Here is a 17,641-nt window from a genome sequence, read left to right as displayed (position 1 = left end):
AGAATCTTTCGTTTCCTTTTGTTTTCCCCACATTTTCATTTTCCTTTATGTTTTTATATTTTTTTTTTTTTTTTGCTATTATTTGAAATTTCTTTATTTCTATACCCGGGGTATCATTAGTTTTTGTGCAGTTTGTGGTCTGCTTTCTATAGTTGTAAATTTTCCAAGGGTAATTTAATGTCATTTGAGATTTGTTTTCCAACTTTACCAGCAATTGCACTTAAATGCATAATTTTTATTTTATTTAGTGAAGCAGTAGAGATCTAAAGAAATAACCTTACCACGATATACATACATAGCTGATATCTACAATGCGGAAGAAGCAAAACAAAAAAATATTAACTCAAATTGACAGTTTTATTGGAAAATTACAACGAACTTTACAACAATATTTTCCCTGAGAGTTTTCTCTGTTGTTTTTCATCTCAGGGTGGTTGCGAATCATGAAGAAAAAACTTAAAATTGAAATTGGAAAAATTATGTTAAACATGTCAAGTATTATGGAAAATAATGTTTGCCATGGAGCACTGAAATAGCAAAACTCATAAATCTTGAGAGAGAAATTTTAATAAGTAAAAGAAATAAATGAAATTGGCAGCTTTTATTTTGACAGCAAAAGCGATAAAACTGTTGAAAAAGTGTGATAGAAAAAATATGTTACAACTAAATTATGTTTAGCGAGTAATAACGTAAAATTCGTTGTTATAAATTCAATTAAGGGAATTAGGTTATTTTTGCAAAAGTTCAATATACTTATTAACAAATTAACTTTCTATATTTAGTTTAGAAATAAATACATACAGCAGTTCCAGTTCAGTTCTAGTTCAGTTCTAGTTCAGTTCTAGTTCAGTTCTAGTTCAGTTCTAGTTCAGTTCTAGTTCAGTTCTAGTTCAGTTCTAGTTCAGTTCTAGTTCAGTTCTAGTTCAGTTCTAGTTCAGTTCTAGTTCTAGTTCAGTTCTAGTTCAGTTCTAGTTCAGTTCTAGTTCAGTTCTAGTTCAGTTCTAGTTCAGTTCTAGTTCAGTTCTAGTTCAGTTCTAGTTCAGTTCTAGTTCAGTTCTAGTTCAGTTCTAGTTCAGTTCTAGTTCAGTTCTAGTTCAGTTCTAGTTCAGTTCTAGTTCAGTTCTAGTTCAGTTCTAGTTCAGTTCTAGTTCAGTTCTAGTTCAGTTCTAGTTCAGTTCTAGTTCAGTTCTAGTTCAGTTCTAGTTCAGTTCTAGTTCAGTTCTAGTTCAGTTCTAGTTCAGTTCTAGTTCAGTTCTAGTTCAGTTCTAGTTCAGTTCTAGTTCAGTTCTAGTTCAGTTCTAGTTCAGTTCTAGTTCAGTTCTAGTTCAGTTCTAGTTCAGTTCTAGTTCAGTTCTAGTTCAGTTCTAGTTCAGTTCTAGTTCAGTTCTAGTTCAGTTCTAGTTCAGTTCTAGTTCAGTTCTAGTTCAGTTCTAGTTCAGTTCTAGTTCAGTTCTAGTTCAGTTCTAGTTCAGTTCTAGTTCAGTTCTAGTTCAGTTCTAGTTCAGTTCTAGTTCAGTTCTAGTTCAGTTCTAGTTCAGTTCTAGTTCAGTTCTAGTTCAGTTCTAGTTCAGTTCTAGTTCAGTTCTAGTTCAGTTCTAGTTCAGTTCTAGTTCAGTTCTAGTTCAGTTCTAGTTCAGTTCTAGTTCAGTTCTAGTTCAGTTCTAGTTCAGTTCTAGTTCAGTTCTAGTTCAGTTCTAGTTCAGTTCTAGTTCAGTTCTAGTTCAGTTCTAGTTCAGTTCTAGTTCAGTTCTAGTTCAGTTCTAGTTCAGTTCTAGTTCAGTTCTAGTTCAGTTCTAGTTCAGTTCTAGTTCAGTTCTAGTTCAGTTCTAGTTCAGTTCTAGTTCAGTTCTAGTTCAGTTCTAGTTCAGTTCTAGTTCAGTTCTAGTTCAGTTCTAGTTCAGTTCTAGTTCAGTTCTAGTTCAGTTCTAGTTCAGTTCTAGTTCAGTTCTAGTTCAGTTCTAGTTCAGTTCTAGTTCAGTTCTAGTTCAGTTCTAGTTCAGTTCTAGTTCAGTTCTAGTTCAGTTCTAGTTCAGTTCTAGTTCAGTTCTAGTTCAGTTCTAGTTCAGTTCTAGTTCAGTTCTAGTTCAGTTCTAGTTCAGTTCTAGTTCAGTTCTAGTTCAGTTCTAGTTCAGTTCTAGTTCAGTTCTAGTTCAGTTCTAGTTCAGTTCTAGTTCAGTTCTAGTTCAGTTCTAGTTCAGTTCTAGTTCAGTTCTAGTTCAGTTCTAGTTCAGTTCTAGTTCAGTTCTAGTTCAGTTCTAGTTCAGTTCTAGTTCAGTTCTAGTTCAGTTCTAGTTCAGTTCTACACCATTTCCAATTGTATTTCAGAAATTTCTAATTATATTTCAGAAAAATCCAATTGAATTTCAGAAATTTCCAATTATATTTCAGAATTTTCCATTTATATTTCAGAATTTTCCAATTATATTTCAGAAATTTCCATTTATATTTCAGAATTTTCCAATTATATTTCAGAATATTCCAATTATATTTCAGAATATTCCAATTATATTTCAGAAATTTCCATTTATATTTCAGAAATTTCTAATTGTATTTCAGAAATTTCCAATTGTATTTCAGAATTTTCCAATTGTATTTCAGAAATTTCCATTTGTATTTCAGAATTTTTAATTTATACTTAAAAAGTTTCTAATTGTATTTCAGAATTTTCCAATTGTATTTCAGAAATTTCTATTTGTATTTCAGAAATTTTCTTTTGTATTGCTATTAGAATTTTATGAAATACAAATGGAAATTTCTGAAATACAATTGGAAAATTCTGAAATACAATTAGAAACTTTTTAAGTATAAATTAAAAATTCTGAAATACAAATGGAAATTTCTGAAATACAATTGGAAAATTCTGAAATACAATTGGAAATTTCTGAAATACAATTAGAAATTTCTGAAATATAAATGGAAATTTCTGAAATATAATTGGAAAATTCTGAAATATAAATGGAAAATTCTGAAATATAATTGGAAATTTCTGAAATATAATTGGAAAATTCTGAAATATAAATGGAAAATTCTGAAATATAATTGGAAATTTCTGAACTTCAATTGGAATTTTCTGAAATATAATTAGAAATTTCTGAAATACAATTAGAAATTTCTGAAATACAATTGGAAATGGTGTAGTTCAGTTCTAGTTCAGTTCTAGTTTAGTTCTAGTTCAGTTCTAGTTCAGTTCTAGTTCAGTTCTAGTTCAGTTCTAGTTCAGTTCTAGTTCAGTTCTAGTTCAGTTCTAGTTCAGTTCTAGTTCAGTTCTAGTTCAGTTCTAGTTCAGTTCTAGTTCAGTTCTAGTTCAGTTCTAGTTCAGTTCTAGTTCAGTTCTAGTTCAGTTCTAGTTCAGTTCTACACCATTTCCAATTGTATTTCAGAAATTTCTAATTATATTTCAGAAAAATCCAATTGAATTTCAGAAATTTCCAATTATATTTCAGAATTTTCCATTTATATTTCAGAATTTTCCAATTATATTTCAGAAATTTCCATTTATATTTCAGAATTTTCCAATTATATTTCAGAATATTCCAATTATATTTCAGAATATTCCAATTATATTTCAGAAATTTCCATTTATATTTCAGAAATTTCTAATTGTATTTCAGAAATTTCCAATTGTATTTCAGAATTTTCCAATTGTATTTCAGAAATTTCCATTTGTATTTCAGAATTTTTAATTTATACTTAAAAAGTTTCTAATTGTATTTCAGAATTTTCCAATTGTATTTCAGAAATTTCTATTTGTATTTCAGAAATTTTCTTTTGTATTGCTATTAGAATTTTATGAAATACAAATGGAAATTTCTGAAATACAATTGGAAAATTCTGAAATACAATTAGAAACTTTTTAAGTATAAATTAAAAATTCTGAAATACAAATGGAAATTTCTGAAATACAATTGGAAAATTCTGAAATACAATTGGAAATTTCTGAAATACAATTAGAAATTTCTGAAATATAAATGGAAATTTCTGAAATATAATTGGAAAATTCTGAAATATAAATGGAAAATTCTGAAATATAATTGGAAATTTCTGAAATATAATTGGAAAATTCTGAAATATAAATGGAAAATTCTGAAATATAATTGGAAATTTCTGAACTTCAATTGGAATTTTCTGAAATATAATTAGAAATTTCTGAAATACAATTAGAAATTTCTGAAATACAATTGGAAATGGTGTAGTTCAGTTCTAGTTCAGTTCTAGTTCAGTTCTAGTTCAGTTCTAGTTCAGTTCTAGTTCAGTTCTAGTTCAGTTCTAGTTCAGTTCTAGTTCAGTTCTAGTTCAGTTCTAGTTCAGTTCTAGTTCAGTTCTAGTTCAGTTCTAGTTCAGTTCTAGTTCAGTTCTAGTTCAGTTCTAGTTCAGTTCTAGTTCAGTTCTAGTTCAGTTCTAGTTCAGTTCTAGTTCTAGTTCAGTTCTAGTTCAGTTCTAGTTCAGTTCTAGTTCAGTTCTAGTTCAGTTCTAGTTCAGTTCTAGTTCAGTTCTAGTTCAGTTCTAGTTCAGTTCTAGTTCAGTTCTAGTTCAGTTCTAGTTCAGTTCTAGTTCAATTCTAGTTCAGTTCTAGTTCTAGTTCTAGTTCAGTTCTAGTTCAGTTCTAGTTCAGTTCTAGTTCAGTTCTAGTTCAGTTCTAGTTCAGTTCTAGTTCAGTTCTAGTTCAGTTCTAGTTCAGTTCTAGTTCAGTTCTAGTTCAGTTCTAGTTCAGTTCTAGTTCAGTTCTAGTTCAGTTCTAGTTCAGTTCTAGTTCAGTTCTAGTTCAGTTCTAGTTCAGTTCTAGTTCAGTTCTAGTTCAGTTCTAGTTCAGTTCTAGTTCAGTTCTAGTTCAGTTCTAGTTCAGTTCTAGTTCAGTTCTAGTTCAGTTCTAGTTCAGTTCTAGTTCAGTTCTAGTTCAGTTCTAGTTCAGTTCTAGTTCAGTTCTAGTTCAGTTCTAGTTCAGTTCTAGTTCAGTTCTAGTTCAGTTCTAGTTCAGTTCTAGTTCAGTTCTAGTTCAGTTCTAGTTCAGTTCTAGTTCAGTTCTAGTTCAGTTCTAGTTCAGTTCTAGTTCAGTTCTAGTTCAGTTCTAGTTCAGTTCTAGTTCAGTTCTAGTTCAGTTCTAGTTCAGTTCTAGTTCAGTTCTAGTTCAGTTCTAGTTCAGTTCTAGTTCAGTTCTAGTTCAGTTCTAGTTCAGTTCTAGTTCAGTTCTAGTTCAGTTCTAGTTCAGTTCTAGTTCAGTTCTAGTTCAGTTCTAGTTCAGTTCTAGTTCAGTTCTAGTTCAGTTCTAGTTCAGTTCTAGTTCAGTTCTAGTTCAGTTCTAGTTCAGTTCTAGTTCAGTTCTAGTTCAGTTCTAGTTCAGTTCTAGTTCAGTTCTAGTTCAGTTCTAGTTCAGTTCTAGTTCAGTTCTAGTTCAGTTCTAGTTCAGTTCTAGTTCAGTTCTAGTTCAGTTCTAGTTCAGTTCTAGTTCAGTTCTAGTTCAGTTCTAGTTCAGTTCTAGTTCAGTTCTAGTTCAGTTCTAGTTCAGTTCTAGTTCAGTTCTAGTTCAGTTCTAGTTCAGTTCTAGTTCAGTTCTAGTTCAGTTCTAGTTCAGTTCTAGTTCAGTTCTAGTTCAGTTCTAGTTCAGTTCTAGTTCAGTTCTAGTTCAGTTCTAGTTCAGTTCTAGTTCAGTTCTAGTTCAGTTCTAGTTCAGTTCTAGTTCAGTTCTAGTTCAGTTCTAGTTCAGTTCTAGTTCAGTTCTAGTTCAGTTCTAGTTCAGTTCTAGTTCAGTTCTAGTTCAGTTCTAGTTCAGTTCTAGTTCAGTTCTAGTTCAGTTCTAGTTCAGTTCTAGTTCAGTTCTAGTTCAGTTCTAGTTCAGTTCTAGTTCAGTTCTAGTTCAGTTCTAGTTCAGTTCTAGTTCAGTTCTAGTTCAGTTCTAGTTCAGTTCTAGTTCAGTTCTAGTTCAGTTCTAGTTCAGTTCTAGTTCAGTTCTAGTTCAGTTCTAGTTCAGTTCTAGTTCAGTTCTAGTTCAGTTCTAGTTCAGTTCTAGTTCAGTTCTAGTTCAGTTCTAGTTCAGTTCTAGTTCAGTTCTAGTTCAGTTCTAGTTCAGTTCTAGTTCAGTTCTAGTTCAGTTCTAGTTCAGTTCTAGTTCAGTTCTAGTTCAGTTCTAGTTCAGTTCTAGTTCAGTTCTAGTTCAGTTCTAGTTCAGTTCTAGTTCAGTTCTAGTTCAGTTCTAGTTCAGTTCTAGTTCAGTTCTAGTTCAGTTCTAGTTCAGTTCTAGTTCAGTTCTAGTTCAGTTCTAGTTCAGTTCTAGTTCAGTTCTAGTTCAGTTCTAGTTCAGTTCTAGTTCAGTTCTAGTTCAGTTCTAGTTCAGTTCTAGTTCAGTTCTAGTTCAGTTCTAGTTCAGTTCTAGTTCAGTTCTAGTTCAGTTCTAGTTCAGTTCTAGTTCAGTTCTAGTTCAGTTCTAGTTCAGTTCTAGTTCAGTTCTAGTTCAGTTCTAGTTCAGTTCTAGTTCAGTTCTAGTTCAGTTCTAGTTCAGTTCTAGTTCAGTTCTAGTTCAGTTCTAGTTCAGTTCTAGTTCAGTTCTAGTTCAGTTCTAGTTCAGTTCTAGTTCAGTTCTAGTTCAGTTCTAGTTCAGTTCTAGTTCAGTTCTAGTTCAGTTCTAGTTCAGTTCTAGTTCAGTTCTAGTTCAGTTCTAGTTCAGTTCTAGTTCAGTTCTAGTTCAGTTCTAGTTCAGTTCTAGTTCAGTTCTAGTTCAGTTCTAGTTCAGTTCTAGTTCAGTTCTAGTTCAGTTCTAGTTCAGTTCTAGTTCAGTTCTAGTTCAGTTCTAGTTCAGTTCTAGTTCAGTTCTAGTTCAGTTCTAGTTCAGTTCTAGTTCAGTTCTAGTTCAGTTCTAGTTCAGTTCTAGTTCAGTTCTAGTTCAGTTCAGTTCTAGTTCAGTTCTAGTTCAGTTCTAGTTCAGTTCTAGTTCAGTTCTAGTTCAGTTCAGTTCTAGTTCAGTTCTAGTTCAGTTCTAGTTCAGTTCTAGTTCAGTTCTAGTTCAGTTCTAGTTCAGTTCTAGTTCAGTTCTAGTTCAGTTCTAGTTCAGTTCTAGTTCAGTTCTAGTTCAGTTCTAGTTCAGTTCTAGTTCAGTTCTAGTTCAGTTCTAGTTCAGTTCTAGTTCAGTTCTAGTTCAGTTCTAGTTCAGTTCTAGTTCAGTTCTAGTTCAGTTCTAGTTCAGTTCTAGTTCAGTTCTAGTTCAGTTCTAGTTCAGTTCTAGTTCAGTTCTAGTTCAGTTCTAGTTCAGTTCTAGTTCAGTTCTAGTTCAGTTCTAGTTCAGTTCTAGTTCAGTTCTAGTTCAGTTCTAGTTCAGTTCTAGTTCAGTTCTAGTTCAGTTCTAGTTCAGTTCTAGTTCAGTTCTAGTTCAGTTCTAGTTCAGTTCTAGTTCAGTTCTAGTTCAGTTCTAGTTCAGTTCTAGTTCAGTTCTAGTTCAGTTCTAGTTCAGTTCTAGTACAGTTCTAGTTCAGTTCTAGGTTAGTTCTGCTATTTTTAAATTCATAAACATTATTCTCAATGCTTAAACTATCTTATAAGAATAAACACACATTTCCATTTTAACGTTTAATTAACTTTCCTTATCTCATTTTGTATCTATTCTAGCTGACCATTCGTGTCACTGATGTCAACGACAATGCACCCAAATTTGAGTTGCCTGATTATCAGGCGCACAACGTTGACGAAGACATACCCCTGGGCACCAGCATACTACGTGTTAAAGCGATGGATTCCGATTCAGGTGCCAATGCAGAAATTGAATATTTAGTATCCGATGATCATTTTGCTGTCGATTCGAACGGCATTATTGTGAACAATAAACAATTAGATGCCGATAATAATAATGCCTACTATGAGTTCATTGTTACGGCCAAAGACAAGGGTGAACCCTCCAAGTCAGGTGTGGCTACCGTACGTGTCTATACCAAGAATAAAAACGATGAAGAGCCTAAATTCTCCCAGCAAGTCTATACACCGAATGTGGATGAGAATGCTGGCGCTAATACGTTGGTTACCACGGTGGTGGCCTCCGACAAAGATGGTGATAATGTGCGATTTGGTTTTGTGGGTGGTGGCACCTCGTCCGGACAGTTTGTGATAGAAGAAATAACGGGTGTAATACGTTTGCATAATAAGGCCATAACATTGGATCGTGATAAGTATGAATTGAATGTAACGGCAATGGACGATGGTTCGTGTTGTGTGAATGGTGACCAAACGATACATACATCAACGGCTGTGGTTGTTGTTTTCATTACGGATGTCAATGACAATAAGCCGGTATTTAAGGATTGTGGTACTTATTATCCGAAAGTGGAGGAGGGCGCACCAAATGGTAGTCCCGTTATAAAGGTGGTGGCAACCGATGAGGATAAAGGTGTTAATGGTCAGGTAAGTGTTTGGACAGGCATGTGAGCGTGTGTGTGTGTATGAGTGCATGAACATTTTGTTGCGTCATTGTTGTTCAACATTTAAGAAGAGTTAAAATCTTTATGCTGATTATATTCTTATGCAAGCTGTAGAGGAACCTTTTGCTCTTCAGTAAAATATAGTTGTGTTTTAGTTTTTAATTAGTTAAATGCATTTGAGTTTACTAGTCAAAGTAAATTGCCTTTTGTTACTTTAATTAACTACAAGTAAGTGCATTTGGAAGCCTTAACAAAGTGAAGTGGGCAAACTTACGTTACAAGGCACAAACAGATGTTGTGAAAAAAATTTTTGCAATTTATTTATTTTTAAATAGTTTTGTGTTGTAAAAGGATTTGTACAGCGCAAGCAGTTTGTAATAGAGTGTAGTTGTATAATACGGGAGCTAGGGCTTCTTGAGACGCTGTATGATATATTTATACCCATCTGATCGTACATCCTACATACGACCAACAGTGGAACACAAGTCCCATGTATGGGCCATAGCTTTCTGTATAGATATAATAGACAGTGTTCAAAACGCATGCGAGCAGCAGGAAATAGGGTACCATACGAATTGAATCCGAGAGGCCATGAAAGATTTTGTATGTCTGAAATGCTGCTTCAATCTTTACTTGCGATGAAAAAAAGCCTCACCCGTCTCATAGTTCAGACCTACCCCGTCCGACTGTTAGTAGTAGATCGATGCAGAAATCTCTCTATGGCATACACTTCTCTTCAGAACAGAGTATCCGATTTGGCTTGATTCGTTCTTGGCGTCAAAAGATGTGCAGTTCTTTTGGCTTGGAATCCTTATGTTGCCAGAAATATCTGCAAGGGTCATAGCTAACGAAGACCAATACTTTTAATAAATTTTTTTTCAAAGAAATGTTTCAAAATAAAAGCTAAAAATTTAAAAAAAATTCCCGTATTTATAAGTAGTACTCACAATTTTTTTTTTCGTATATAAATGTATTATAAACCTTGATATTATTTACTATTTGAACTAAAGTAATCTATATCGTTTCAATATTTAATTGCACAATTAAATATTAATATTTTCATAATCAATATGAAACACATCACCTCAACCTTCCACTCTTTGTTCATAGACTCTCACAATTCATAATATTTAAATATGAATTATTAATTTATAAATTAATAATGAAAACAATATTTTTATTTGATTTAAATAAAAAACCTCATTGAACAAACATTGCAAAAAAACCATTGAATACACGTATAACAAGCATCAGGACAACAAAACCCTTTACATAATATTATGATAAATGTGGTCAAGCATAATTAGATAAACATTTATAAATAATTAAATATTTATTAATAGAAATTAGCTGAATTAATGTACAAATATAAATAATTTTTTTTTTGAATTTTTCAGGTTAAATACTCCATTGTCCAGCAGCCCAATCAAAAGGGTACCAAATTTACCGTGGACGAAGAAACTGGTGAAGTGTCCACCAACAAAGTATTCGATCGTGAAGGTGATGATGGTAAATTTGTATCGGTTACGGTTAAGGCCACCGATCAGGGTGAGCCCAGTTTAGAAGGTGTTTGCTCATTTACAGTGGAAATTACCGATGTCAATGATAATCCTCCTTTGTTTGATCGTCAGGTATGATTGATTTTTATTTTATATTTTTTCTGGAAAATACTAAATTTCCTTTACAATTTTTTGTAGAAATATGTGGAAAATGTCAAACAAGATGCCAGTATTGGTACAAATATTTTACGTGTCTCCGCCTCTGATGAGGATGCCGATAATAATGGCGCCATTGTTTATAGCTTGAGTGCCCCCTTTAATCCCAATGATTTGGAATATTTTGATATACAAGCTGAATCCGGTTGGATTGTATTGAAGAAACCTCTTGACGTAAGTTGTTGTTTACATTTTTATAACTATTTTTTATGTATTTCTTATTATTAAATTTTATTAGTTTTATTTTTAATTATTATTATGATAAAAAATATAACTAACATATTTTCTGTTTAAATTACCAACATTGTTTTTGGGTTGTTAGACAAATTTACTGCAAAATGTTAAGGTTTTACTATTTACTAAAAATTTATTATTTTAAAATTTTTTTAAAAATTATATTTTTGTTTAACGAATTTAAAACAATTCTCTTAATTAATTTTGTGTATAGATGAAATGATTTGCTTTAATTTAAATAAGTTGTATTGAACTGAAATAGAAGCTTGAATTGAAATTTTCTACTGTTCATAGACTCTCTCTGTTTTGACTTGGTTTAGTACTTTTTAAGTCATTGGAAAATAAAGTGATAAAATTTTATTTTTCTAAAAAGTTTAAATACAATTTGTTTAACAAAAAGTACCTTTGAGCAATGTGCAATATTAGCAATAGCATTATATATAATATTTATTATGGATACTTTTCACTAATATATTTGTTGTATAAAAAATTAATGCGCTTTTGAGAAAAGTACTTTTTCATTAAGGTACTTTTATCAAAATTTATTTTCTGTTCTATATAGGTTGGAAAATTTTAAAATATTTGCAAATATATATTCAAAAACATAGTTGGTATTTGGTACTTTTTACAAAAAGTACTTTTTTAATAAGTACTATTTTTGTACAATGAAAATTAAATTTCCATAAAATGCTTAAATGTGCTTTTTCAAAATACTTTCAAACAAAATATAGTCAATAACAATGAATTAAAGACAAATGACCAAATTTTGTTTCTACAAATAATGGAAAATTGCTCGATCAAAATGCTTTATTCAAAAGGACCTTGCTTAGTTTAATATACAAATTGTCAACATTTTTTTTCTAAAGAAACCAATAACCATTTGTTATAAAAAAATTATTTGAATTTACATACAACATGTATTTTTATCCCAATTATAGAGGAAGGAAATTTGCATGAAAATTTATTAGAGTGTATGTACTAGGGTATTCAATTAATCGGGTTTCTGGTTTAATCGGTTAATCGAGCAAATAATTAATCGGGGTTTAGATTTATTCGGTTAATAATCGGTTAATTTTAAATTATTCGATTAACCGAATAATTTATATTTAAATGTTAAACTGAAACTAAATCACGAATTTTGTGTACTTATTGAAGTATTTTATTAATAGAAAGGAACAAAAACATAAAAAATAAACAAACATATCAATTCAACCAAAAAGTAAATAATTTTCTTTAGTTTTAATAAAACTCGACTTGGAAAAAACTCTCTCGTTGGAGATGTTGGAGAAATCGAAAATAAGACGTGATAAAGAATATCCAATTTGTCAGTTATTTTTTTAGATTTTTCGAAGCATATAAAATGCTCCATTATACCATTGGAGTGCTTTTGGATTTTTTAGATTTTAAATACTTTTAATAATTTCGATAAGTTCTGATAAAAATTCGTTTCAGTAGAGTCTCCAGTTTCGACTATTATCATGTTCTCATCCGACAATACATGTAAAGTTATTATACTCACTAAACATATTTCTTGAATGCTCGAAAAAATACAGTGGTGGCCACCAATTTAAGACAAATACTTGAATTTTTTTCATCAACTGAATTTTAAGTGCGATAGAGCCAAAATAAAAGGACCTCTAAGGGTATGAAATTTATTATTAATGTTTCTAGTTTCTGAAAAATGTTTGGAAAAATCGGTAAAACATATATGGACAAAGATATGTGGAAATACGTTGACCCACCTCAGCGAACATCCGCTGTTAATAACATGAACTAAAAATACGAAATTTGGTCCGAATATTTTATAATAATAAAAATATAATGATATAAATGTGAGAAAATATGTTTATTTAAAAAAAATTTTTGGTCAAGTTGTAGAAAAATTGTATGTGTTCGTGGTGAATATGTATGAATTGACACAGTCGAATAAAACACACTTGTGTGTTAAAACAGTCCTCATGCATACATATTTGTGGAAATATTTGAAAAAGTAATTGACAATCACGTGGAATTTAGCAAACAATTTTTGTCTTAAATTCCTGGCCACCACTGTATGTAATTTTACTTTGAAAAATATGTTAAATTGCAAAAAAAAAAGAAATTTCGGTTAATCGGTTAACCGACACAAATTAATCGGTTTATTCGTTATTTGAAAATCGGCAATTTTGAATTATTCGAACAGTTAACCGAACAAAATTAATCGGTTAACCGATTAACGGCAACAATTTGTAATCTTTAATCTAAGTAATATTTAAAAGAAATAGCATTTTTAGAAAAGTACCTTAACTATTTACAAATCAAAAATATTACTAACAAAGTGTTGGTTTTCAGAAAAATTAAGACAACAAAACAAAGAAAACTTAATTTATTTTTGCATTTCAAAATAAATGTAAAGAAAACTTATTTTCTAAATAGTAGCATTTCAAAATAAGTATTTTTTTTAGAAAAAAAGGTACTAATTACTAGAAAATCAAATTGAATACTTTGGAAACATCTCCAAAAGGAAATGAAAAAAGCTTTTATTAAGTACTTTCTTAAAATTAAAAAAAAAATAAAAAAAGTACCAAATAATTTTTTAAGTTTTTTTTGCAAATAATTTAAATTTTGGAAACATTTTAAAACCTTAATATATAAAAAGTACATTTTGGAAAAAAAATTGATAAAAGTACCAAATATTATTTTTTATAAATTCTAATTTTTAAAATAAAATACCATTAATTCCTTAATGATTTGAAGACAAATAGTGCTAAAAAAGTACCTTTTGAAAAAATACTATTTTCCAAAATAGTACCTTAAAATTTTAACATAATTTTTAGTTGAGACTTCGAAAATACCAAACTTTAATTATTTTTACAAAATTCACATTGCATACCTTTCAAAAAAATAAAAAAAAACATGTTAAGTACCTTTTTTAAGTACCCACACGTTTTTTTAGTATGTTATTGTCCACCAATATTGATGAAACATATATGGTTTAAAAGGTTTTTTCTGTAGATGTGCACAATATTTAAAAATTCTTTTCATAAAAGTTTTAAAAAGCGTTTTAAAGGTGGTCGAATTTCGGCCACCAGGGGATCCTAGTTCTTCATTAATTTACGACAAGAAAAGCTACAAATACAAATAAAAAAAACAAATATATCTTTAATTTTTTGCGAACATTTTAAATGTTTTGAAATAGACTAAAAAATAATTATTCAAAAAGTACATTTTCGAATAAGATAATATTTAAAAATTAAGTACCTTTTATTGTTTAGTGAGTTTAAGACAAAGAAATAAAAGTCCCAAATATTTATTTACCAATTACCTTTTAACATAAAATCAAACCTTTTACTTAAAAAGTACCTTTTTGGAAAAGAACTTGTATCAAATATTTTTTGATAAACGTTTTTTATCAAATACTTGATGTATTTGCATAGCCATTGGAAAAATCTAAAAATTAAAGTTAAGTATAATTTAATGAAGGCAGCTATTTTAAAATAGTACTAAATCGAATAGCACTTTTAATTTTTCGTAAATCAATTATAATGCTTTACATACAAAGTTATGCAATTTTAAGTATAAAATATCCTTTGCTATACTGTACTGGATAAATCTCTACGATTTCGAAAAAGTACTAAAATGACTTTAACAGGAAATTTTTACCATTCATAGTCAAAGAATTATTCCAGGAATTTTTTGTGAAAATAGTAGTTTTTCTAAAAAAGCGCTTTTAATTATTTTCACTTAAATATTAATTTATTACTTAAAAGAATAAAACATTAAGTCAAGAAACCATTTTCAATCCCTTTTTGGATAAATTTGAATATATTTTGTTAAACAAAATTCTTAACGTCTTAGTCAATAAATTATTCTAGAATTTGATATTTAGTAGAGTAGAACAAGCTTAATTTAAATTATGGCAAATCATTTTAAAATTCTAATATTTTTATAGTAATATTTTGCAGTCAATTTATTATAATTTCTCTTACTCTCTCTTAATTTTTACTAACATAATTTGTAGTTTAAAACTAATTAAACAAAATGGTTCGCTTTAAAAAAAAATAAAAGCGTTAAAATAAACTAGGGTTTACCTAACGGTTGTTTAGGATTTGCGTTATACACTTAACATTGTTAAACCATATTAAAAACAAAACATTAAATTTATGATTTTCCTTAAATCAATAAAACATTGATAACAATTTCAATTAAGTTATAAACATTTTGGCAGCTTTATAACTATAATTTTGAAAAGTTAATTTTTTATAATTTTAAAACTTTTTAAGTTTTTAAACTGCACCATTTTTCAGTTAAAATTATAATAATTAGTAGTTAAAGGAGTCTAAAACAAAAACTCTTGATTTTTTTTATAATTTGCCAAATTTCTAATAAAAATTTTAAGAAATTTTTTTAAGTTTTTTTAACATTTGTTTTATAATTTTCAATATAATAAAAAAATAAACAAATTATACTAAACAGTAAAGGTTTTTTTAGAGTAAGCAGTGCAAATTTTTGATAACATCATTAAACTGTAATAGAAAATTGAAGCAGTCAGTTTTTTTTTTGAAAACTTGTATTTTATATATAATTAATTATTTTTGTTTTCCCTTTTATAACAACTTTATAAATTTTTTTTTAGTTTAGTTTATATTTATTAAAAAAAAGTAAAACTTCCTCCTTTAAAAACTTTTACAATTGGCTGGAAATTTAATTTATAATTAAAGCTTTGGTACAAACCAATAACAAAAATACATGGAATGTTACCTTTTAACCAAATAATAAAAAAATAATTGATTTTTTAACATTTTTTCCTTAAAATATAAAAGAATAAAAACTAAAACCAAAAAATATTTAAATCCAAAAGTAAAAGCAATATTTTTTTAAACAATTTTTGGTGGTCAGGTCTTTTGAAAATATTAAAAAACACTTTAAGCTCTACAAACAAAAAACTAACCTCACTAATATATTAAACAATTTTTTAAAACTACTCAAAAACTAACCTCAATTTTGTGACATTTTCATTGAAATAAATTATGTGTATTTAAAACAAAAACTATAAAATTCAATACGATGTTAAACAAATTTTTGAAACATCGTTTATTTTAGTTTTAATTGTTCAAAACAAAGATGGCATTTTTTAAAACTTTACTTTATTTTTTATTTATACTTTCCCTTAAACCCTTAAAAATCCTTACTTTTTCATATTAGTTAAGGATTTTTTATATGTGTTGATAATATTTTTTTGAAAGACTATAACAATTTTTGAAAGTCTTTTAAGCCTTAATAAATATCTTATACATATTTTTGCTCTTAAACGCATGCATACAATTTGTATTTAAAATATTTATAAAAAGATAATAAAATTTAGGTTTCTTTTTATTACAAAACTCTTAAGTTCTGTGCACCTTTTTAAACAACTTTATGTTGAATTATTTATAATTTCTGTTTTATTAAAAAAAAAAAACAATAATTTTTTTCTTCTTATTTTTCATATTGTGTAAAAAATAAAAATCCTACAAAAATCTACATTTTACCAAAAAAAAAAAATCTATTTAAATAAAAAAAGGGTTGTTATCCTGTAAGTAATATATTCCAAGGATTCTTTAGGATAAAATTTCAATGTTTAACATTTTAAACCACCTCATGTAATCGATGTTGTATGCAAACAATATTATTAATAATAAAATAGTGTCATTATGTTAATAATCCTCATTGTTTAGATAGTTCTGATTTAATGGAAATATTCGTTAAAGAATTTTCGAAAAAAAACAAACACAAGCTAACCAAACCATTAAATGTAATAGGTGTTAGATGAGTAATAAAGTAGTAATGGTCCTATTATCGGAAGCAAATGTTTTTAAGAAAAATTTAGAGATACAAAATTTTATTCGAATAAAATATTCGTATATTTTTAAACTACCACACACTCGAATAAGAATAACCAGTTTCGACTATTAGTGTTTATAAAATTAAACAAATGAAATAATTATTTTATTCGAATAAATTAACCAGTTGTTCGAAAATATCATTCGATTAATCGAATAACTTTATGTTATTTCTAATGTAATCGAACAGAGTACAACTTAGAGTTATTTTTTTTCGCTAAATATTTCTAAAATTTTTAATTTTATTCGAATAAAAAAAACAGTTTATGCGAATAAATTTTAATAAACAAACATTTTTCTTAGCAAAACATTTAACGATTGTCCGAAAATATATTCGATTAATCAACTAAACTTCTTTTATTTTGAGAATACAAACGAATAATAGAATATTGTAAACGAATAATTGCATATTGAATTATTTTATTCGAATAAATTAAGCAGTTAAAAAAGAAATAAATAGTCGAAAAAATGATTTATAAAAAAAATCATAAATTAATTCTAAAAACTTTTGGTCGATTAATCGAATAAATTTTAGTTATTTCAAATTATTATTTCAAATAAACTAGAATTTTGATATATAATGTTATGCTGACGATATTTCTCAACGAAAAGTAAACATTTTATAAGATTTAATTATTCGAATAATTATAAATTTGAACTAATTTTGTTTCGCTAACGAATTTTTCAATAAAATATATAAAAATAAAAGGTTATGCGAATAAAATAAATTTAAAATATATAAAAATAAACAAATAAGTTTCTTAACACAATATTTAACGCTTGTTTGAAAAATTATTCGTTTAATCAATAATTGAATAATGTAGAATTTAGATTTATTTATAAGCTACGGCTTTTAACATAAATTATTTATAAAATAACTAATTTTATTCGAATAAAACCAACCGGTTGGGCGAATAAATTAGTCGAATAATTTAAATTTAGTACATATAAAAATAAATCAACATAATTATATTATATTCGAATAAATATAAATGGTTATATGAAAAAAATATTCGATTAATCGAATAACTTCAAATTACATAATTCTAAAGAGAACCAAATAATCGAAAAAATAAAATTTGGATCTATTTAAACTAAAGAATTTTTCCATAAAAAAAATTTTAATTTAAAAATTTTATTCGATTAAAAATTAACGGTTAAGCGAATAAATTATTCGATTAATTTAAATTTAGTATGTTGTAAAAAAATAATTAACTAAAATTATAATTTAATTCGAAAAAAATGTTGATCGAAAAATATTCGTAATCGAATAAATTTTTATTATTTCTGAAAATATTTTGAGAATAGAAACGAATTTTGATATAGTATAATGTTATGCTGACGATATTTCTTATAAAAAAGTAAACATTTTACTAGGTTAACCAGAAGATATAAAAGTAAATAAAGTTTACTTCAAATAAAAATATTCGGTAAA

At 28.0% G+C, this 17,641-nt stretch overlaps 1 protein-coding gene across 5 annotated transcripts in view; it reads left to right on the top strand.

The window, feature by feature from the left end:
• The window catches only part of CadN (Cadherin-N), a 305,582-nt gene that overhangs the window by 83,778 nt on the left and 204,163 nt on the right, over window positions 1-17,641 (top strand). For all 5 annotated transcript variants that reach the window (XM_065501307.1, XM_065501306.1, XM_065501305.1 and 2 more), the window contains exons 4-6: window positions 7,594-8,379; window positions 9,794-10,027; window positions 10,094-10,285. In XM_065501307.1, coding sequence (XP_065357379.1) covers window positions 7,594-8,379; window positions 9,794-10,027; window positions 10,094-10,285 — 1,212 coding nt within the window. The remainder of the gene's footprint in view (window positions 1-7,593; window positions 8,380-9,793; window positions 10,028-10,093; window positions 10,286-17,641) is intronic.

Source organism: Calliphora vicina, chromosome 2, assembly GCF_958450345.1.
Source record: "Calliphora vicina chromosome 2, idCalVici1.1, whole genome shotgun sequence".
Taxonomy (NCBI): domain Eukaryota; kingdom Metazoa; phylum Arthropoda; class Insecta; order Diptera; family Calliphoridae; genus Calliphora; species Calliphora vicina.
Note: the sequence above shows the minus strand (reverse complement) of the source record. Positions and strands in the feature narration are given on the sequence as shown.